The sequence below is a fragment of the Littorina saxatilis genome, linkage group LG5 (assembly GCF_037325665.1).
Source record: "Littorina saxatilis isolate snail1 linkage group LG5, US_GU_Lsax_2.0, whole genome shotgun sequence".
NCBI classification, from domain to species: Eukaryota; Metazoa; Mollusca; class Gastropoda; order Littorinimorpha; family Littorinidae; genus Littorina; species Littorina saxatilis.
In genome coordinates this window covers 46714083-46721582 of record NC_090249.1, presented here as the reverse complement: position 1 = coordinate 46721582, position 7500 = coordinate 46714083, and the positions used below count along the sequence as shown (strand labels likewise).

Below are 7500 nucleotides of genomic sequence, written 5' to 3'. Positions count from 1 at the left end.
GGTTTTTGTTTGTGGTGAACCTCTGCTTTCCTTTGTGTTTGAAACAGACCATTTGCGCGCCAGAAAGTCTGTTTTCTCGCTTGCCAAACTCCGAGCCAGATGGATCTCACAGTGAAAAGAACTTCCATGAGCGCACATCTGCACTTCAGGACAAGTCAGTTGGAAGTGGAGGTTTTCCTCCTGATGGCTCAGTAAAAAATGGAGGTGCTTTTCGGTACGGCGCATTTCATAATGGAGTCACTCAGGACAACGGAGTTCATAATGGAGATACTTTTCAAGACAGTTCAGCTGGTAATGAACGTGTAATTCCGGACAACTCAGTTGACAACAGAAGTGCTCTTCAAAACAGCATAGTCAAAAGTGGAGATTCTTTTCGGAAAACCTCTGTTGTAAATGATGATGCGCTTCAAAGCAGCCCAGTCGGTGATGGAGACAGCTCAGGTTTCCTACCCGATATTTGGTGCAGGGGACCAGACAGCAATAGTTCTGGCGATGGGATGGCTAGAGATTTGTGGGACAGTCAGAAACTGGAAGATATTGGACACAGCTGTCCGCGTCATTCTGACTGCAGTGTTGGGACTAGCAGTCGCGATTTGGAAACTCTCATCTCCCCTCACCACTGCGGGCACGGCAATTTTTGCTGCTGCTGTGATTTTGGCGAGAACGACTATGTTGCCAACTGCTCGGGACATGACCACTCTCTACAACAGATCCCCAAGCTGCCCGCTAACGTCACTGTGCTGGATTTTTCTTTCAACGGCGTGAACAGCATCAACAGCTCCGACTTCTTTCAGCGCGTTCCTAAGCTCCGCTATCTGGACATCGGCCACAACGACCTGCGCCAACTCCATGACGACGCCTTCAGCCTCCTCACCAACCTGTCCGTGCTGATCATGAAAGACAACATTTTCCTGGACCTGTCCAAGTCCATGGCGGCTGTGTTTAACGTGAGTTCTCTGCACGTGCTGGACCTCAGCAACGCCTACGCCGTCACCCTCCCCAAGGACGCATTCTTTCAGTACCCGCTGCACAGTCTAAAGCAGCTCAACCTCAACAGACTAGGATTGCGTCATTGGAACGCCACCACGTTTCAGTCGCTAGGGGCGCTGCAGGTCTTGTCACTGGCGGATAACGACATGCGTTACATCAGCACGGAGCATATCGATGGGCTGGAGAATGTGACGGACCTGGACCTTAAACACAACGACCTGTACGACTTTCCCAAATCTTGTTTCAATACACGCCCAATATACCCTCGCCTTGAAAGGCTCAACTTGACTGACAACAGAATCACGAAGCTGTCTATAGATGTGTGCTTCCCAAGCCTGCGTGTGCTTGACATCAGATCCAATCCCATCGTGAATCTCGTCACCAACATGTTTACGTTAAAATACTTCCCCAGTCTCACCTGCTTACACCTGGAACGTTTACACCTCGCCTCCATTCAAGCCTACGCTTTCAACAACACCGCACTCAAATTCCTTTCGCTCATGTACAACTACGTGGACTTTACAATCGAAAACGTGACCAAGGACGCCTTCAATGGTCTCCATAACCTAGGCTTCCTGCAGCTGGAGCAGAACTACCTCACCAACGATAGATTCATCCAGCTGTTCGGCCACCTGAAGGCGCTGCAGTTCGTGTACATCGGCAACACCTACCTGGACGAGATCACGGCCGGCACGTTCGCCCCGTTCCCCGATCTGACCACCATCACCATGCACCGCAACTTCTTCCCCCAGATCCCCGAGGGCGTGTTTGACCATCTGAGGCACCTGACTCACCTGGATGTCAGCAACAGTAGGATCACCACCGTCAGTAGCGACACCTTCAGCAATGATGTGCGAGGACGTCTGCGTCACCTGGACCTGAGCGGCAACTTCTTCCGCTGTGACTGCGACCTGCTGTGGTTCCGCGACTGGCTGCGGGCAGCGAACCACACGGTGTTCAACAACTCGTGGACCAGGTATATGTGTCGTAACATGCCTGGCGTGCCCGTCACAGACTTCACTATAAATCCGCAGGTGAGTGTAGTTACGTGTACTTTGACGATCTCTGTCTGTGTGTCTGTGTGTTCTTGTCTGTCTGTCTCTGTCTGTCTGTTTGTCTCTGTCTGTCTGTCTGTCTGTCTGTCTGTCTGTCTGTCTGTCTGTCTGTCTGTCTGTCTGTCTGTCTGTCTGTCTCTCTCTCTCTGTCGGTCCGTCTGTCTGTGTCTGTCTGTGTCTGTATGTCTCTCTCCCTCCCTCTCTCCCTCTCTCTCTCTCTCTCTCTCTCTCTCTCTCTCTCTCTCTCTCTAATCCTGGTTAGATTTCATTTATCTTATAAAGGCATTTCATGTATATTAACAGAATTTTGATTCTTTTTAAGGCAAAAAATTAGGTAGTAGTATGAAACGGTCTTTTGAGACTCGGATCCGTGCGGTTTTTTTTGTGCAGAATTGACAAAGGTTGTCAGTATTCTGAAATGTTGTGACCACGTCCCAAATTAATTGACACTTAAATCCGACACTAACAAAAGTTGAAACAAAAATGACATTTTATGCAACAAGTGTTGTGAATCAAATTACATCAAGTGAAATACGTAGCAATGGCCTGACTAGCACGAAACCTCGGGTCTTTATTATTACTTTTGGTGGATCTTTTAAAATCACAAATACTACTTTTAGTTTAAAAATGTGCTCTTTGTTTTGACAATGGGTGTGGGCAGATGTCACCGTCTTTGTGATAGAGAAATTGAAAACGAGCTATTTACAGAAAAATAGGACATTTTTACATGATCAGTCCCGGAAAACGGAAATAAAACAAATCAGCTATGTACAGAAAAGAAGAAAGACGATTGTGACATTGAAAAATAAATCGGTTGTTCTCAGGAAACGGGAAAAAATGATTGTATGACAATGAAAGCTTCTTTAGGAAGACATACAACTTCCAATTAGACAAAGAACAAAGGATTTGTAAGCAATGACGGTAATCCTGTTTTCCTGTTGCTTTTGTCAAAGCATTTTTCATCCAATCAAGCCAGTTTTTTCAAATAAAACTGCCGTACCGTTAATTCTAAAGAGTCGAAAATTTGCAATACACACAAACAAACAAACAAACGCCATGCCAAAACTAATGAAGTAATTTATGAAAGCCGATTGTCATGACAATGTGACCTTTTTGAGTAGATTTTAAATATTTCCTGAAGAAACATTGACATGTTTAGTTACAAAACACACACACACACACACACACACACACACACACACACACACACACACACACACACACACACACACACACACACACACACACACATATATATATGGTTTTTTTTAAATTTGGATTTAAAAAGATGCGACATTCTGGCTTGGTTTTGGACTTTTTATTGTGTTGTTTAAATAAGCTTTTTTAAGTTTTAAAAAGTTTTCCAGCCTTCATTGTGTGGAGTGGTGCAGAGGAAAAAGAGTTTCTTGAATTCTGTATATATTCTGTGGAGTGGTGCAGAGGAAAAAGAGTTTCTTGAATTCTGTATATATATTCTTCATATTCATATAATCAGGACTAGATTACCTTGCGATACGTCCCCCACAAAGGGACTTTGCTCTGTAAATCTCGGTCCCCCTTGAGGAGGGTCTGATGCTCCCAATAGGCTGTCTGTGAAGGGATACTTACTTCTCTCTCTATCTCTGCTAAGAGATTTTAACAAATCTCGGAAGAAAGTCTCTGCTGACTTTCAATTGTTTCTTTCACAATTTCTGATGTTTTATAATGTGGTCACCGTGAAAGTTGCATCGCCTTTAAAGCGATCCAATTGAATAAAGCAGAAAACTTCTTCTTTACCAAGTCCTGTGTTGAACAGCAGTGAAAAGTTGACCGCTTTTCCTGTTTAACCTTTTCAAAATTAGATCTAACTTGTTCGCGTATCCATTTCTGGATCTGCAGGCTGGTACAGAGTTACCTCCCTTTAGGCTTTTTCAAATTTCCCTTGTTTTAACCTAATTTCTTGGTTAAAACTTGTCTAAATTTCTAAATTCTTTCTTAATAAATATCAATTCTACACTTTGGCCTTAAATCAAAGTGTTTCCCTTCACAGATATCCTCTTGGGGTTGTCAGATGAGGGTAGTCTCCCATGCCAACAGAAGCTACCATTCAGAGAATGGTTTGCTTCTTAGTTGGATACCATGGGTTGACAACTCTCGCCATCAGTACCACCTGACTACTGATGAGACACACCTGGCCACTGATGAGACACAATAGTGTCGAAACACGTGTCTGGTCTAGGTACAAATACAATGGTCCTCCTCAGGACTAGATTACCTTGCGATACGTTCCCCACAAAGGTACTGTGCTCTGTAAATCTCGGTCCCCCTTGAGGAGGGTCTGATGCTCCCAATAGGCTGTCTGTGAAGCTCGAAGGGATACTTTCTCTATCTCTGCTAAGAGAATTAATAAATCTCGGAAGAAAGTCTCTGCTGACTTTCAATTATTTCTTTCACAATTTCTGATGTTTTAAAACACACACAACAAACAACAACAAACCTTGAAATGGGTGAAAGCAAATTGCCTATGTTTTAACATAGAGGGAGAATCGAGACGAGGGTCGTGGTGTATGTGTGTGTGTCTGTCTGTGCGTGTGTGTGTGTGTAGAGCGATTCAGACTAAACTACTGGACCGATCTTTATGAAATTTGACATGAGAGTTCCTGGGAATGATATCCCCGGACTATGTTTTCTTTTTTTCGATAAATACCTTTGATGACGTCATATCCGGCTTTTTGTAAAAGTTGAGGCGGCACTGTCACACCCTCATTTTTCAACAAAATTGATTGAAATTTTGGCCAAGCAATCTTCGACAAAGGCCGGACTTCGGTATTGCATTTCAGCTTGGTGGCTTAAAAATGAATTAATGACTTTGGTCATTAAAAATCTGAAAATTGTAAAAAAAATAATTTTTTTATAAAACGATCCAAATTTACGTTCATCTTATTCTTCATCATTTTCTGATTCCAAAAACATATAAGTATGTTATATTTGGATTAAAAACAAGCTCTGAAAATTAAAAATATAAAAATTATGATCAAAATTAAATTTTCGAAAACAATTTTAAAACACTTTCATTTTATTCCTTGTCGGTTCCTGATTCCAAAAACATATAGATATGATATGTTTGGATTAAAAACACGCTCAGAAAGTTAAAACGAAGAGAGGTACAGAAAAGCGTGCTATCCTTCTCAGCGCAACTACTACCCCGCTCTTCTTGTCAATGTCACTGCCTTTGCCACGAGCGGTGGACTGACGATGCTACGAGTATACGGTCTTGCTGAAAAATTGCATTGCGTTCAGTTTCATACTGTGAGTTTGACAGCTTGACTAAATGTTGTATTTTCGCCTTACGCGACTTGTTTTCATAATAAGATGAAATTCCAGTAGTGGCGCTAAGATTTGCATGTCCTGATTACAAAATTACCATCCATCGATGAAGAAAAGATGTCTGGGTCAATCAACCGCAACGTGTTTCCAGGTGTGTCTGCTGAGCCATGACGTCAGCGTGATAACGATGGTGGTGGTGACGTTGCTGATTTTGATGCTGACGTTGGTGGCTGTCTTCTTCCGCTACCGCTGGCACATCCGGCTCCTGCTCTACGAGGTCTTCCGGGGCAAAGGTCGCAATGCCGGGCTTCCGGCCGACTACTTCCGGTAAAGCTTCTTTCTCTTCTTCCTATTTCTCTAAGCCTCTTTACCTTTGTTCCTTACGTAAAAGTACAACATTTAAAGAGCTTTTTGCCTTCTCTGAGGTCAGGGGCCTAAGCAGATCATTTGAACTAAGGCGTGATTAACATTTCTGGTTTAAATCATTGGCTAGAGGATGAAAGTCGCTTGTTCATTTCAATGCTTGTTATTCTCTCAGGTGCCAGGAGAAAAGGTTCCGTACAACTCTCGCTTACTCTATTACACATGTCGTATGCATTAATAGCGATTACTTCCCTTTGGTTATTCAATATCTGTAAGTCAAAGAAAGCGGACAAAATACGCACACAATATTGCTTCTGCAGGGGTTTCAGGAGATCATTTCAGCAAAGGCGTGATTAACATTTCTGGCTTAGCCAATGTCTGAAAGTCAAAGAAAGCGGACGATATATATACGTACGCAATATTGCTTGTGCATCCGAAAAAAATATGAAAAAAAGTAACCATTGATGAAATGATCTACTCTGAACACTGATGATAAATGTTTTTAACGCCCTCACGGATAAACCATAAGGAGCATGTTCCCGGGTGTTGCCCCGGCTTTAGATGATTTTAAAATAAATTAAAAAGGGCCGCGCCGAAGGAGGTTTGGCTGTGCTCGAGCTCCTAGCCACCAAGGCACAAGAGCTGGAGGTTGGTGTGAAGTAGTCATAGAGTTAGTTTAGAGGTTATTATTCTTTATCGTCTCTTCAGCATTTTCATGCTATCCGAGACCGTTGGTTTAGAGGCCCGGCTGGGTCTACAATACTCTTAACGTCCTGTGTTTCTATCCTTGCTCCAGGTACGACGTGTTCGTGTCGTACGCCGAGGAGGACGTGCTGTGGGTCCGACACCACCTGGTGCCACAGCTGGAGGTCCGACAGGGCCTGAGACTGTGCGTTCACCAGCGAGACTTCACGCCGGGTCGCAACATCGTGGACAACATCTACCACAGCGTGCACGACAGCCGGCACGTGCTGACCGTCTTCTCCAGACACTTTGCCCGCAGCCAGTGGTGTCAGTTCGAGCTGGCGCTGTGTCTGACCCACGTCATCGAGCACGGTGACACGCTGCTGGTGACGTGTGTGGATGACGTCACGTGTAGCGGGCAGCTGACGCCCACCATGATGGCGGTGCTCAACACCACCACCTACATCCAGTGGGACTGGGCTTCTGGTCGGGCTTCGGACCGGGCTTCTGACGCCCAGCACTCCTTCTGGGCCCGCTTGAGGCTCGCTTTGACGGACGCTGGTCGTGGTGATGGGGGTGGTGGCGGCGGCAGTGGTAGATCGTCTGGAAACTGTAGCAGCCAAGGTTAAGTGCTTTTCGAATGACAGACTTTCAACCAACTTTCCACTAGCTTTAGTTCATTTGAAGTGGGCACGCTTGACGGTCGCTTTGACGGACACTGCTCGTGGTGATGGTGGTGGCGGTGGTGGTGATGGAATGACGGGAACCTGTAGCGGCTAAAGCCTCAAATCAATTAAACGACGTTTACTTCACGAAGACTATTGCACAATGGATTTTTTTGTTTGATGGATTTATTTCTTAAAAAGCCACTAGTGGCAAAATCTCAGATGGCGTGCCGAACGGTTTTCACGAGGAGTGTGCCCTTAAACAATCCAAGGATAAAGGGACATAAACTGTTCTGTAATATATGTGCATTTGCTATATAAGATTACATTTGCATGCACATTTGAACATTTACGAGTTATTTGGCTCTCCGTTTGTCAATAGGTGTGTATGTTGGAGGGGAGGGGGGGGGGGGGGGGGGGGGGGGGTCCACATGTGT

General features: G+C 44.6%; 2 protein-coding genes across 2 annotated transcripts in view; one reads left to right on the top strand and one right to left on the bottom strand.

Annotated features, from left to right (window-relative positions):
- The window catches only part of LOC138967254 (toll-like receptor 2), a 7843-nt gene extending 380 nt beyond the window's left edge, over positions 1 to 7463 (top strand). The window contains exons 1-3 of the mRNA XM_070339776.1: positions 1 to 2024; positions 5503 to 5678; positions 6511 to 7463. The exon at positions 1 to 2024 is cut by the window's left edge and continues 380 nt beyond it. Coding sequence (XP_070195877.1) covers positions 1 to 2024; positions 5503 to 5678; positions 6511 to 7027 — 2717 coding nt within the window. The 3' untranslated portion in view covers positions 7028 to 7463. The remainder of the gene's footprint in view (positions 2025 to 5502; positions 5679 to 6510) is intronic.
- The window catches only part of LOC138967778 (uncharacterized), a 9266-nt gene continuing 8841 nt past the window's right edge, over positions 7076 to 7500 (bottom strand). Inside the window, exon 4 of the mRNA XM_070340433.1 lies at positions 7076 to 7165. Coding sequence (XP_070196534.1) covers positions 7076 to 7165 — 90 coding nt within the window. The remainder of the gene's footprint in view (positions 7166 to 7500) is intronic.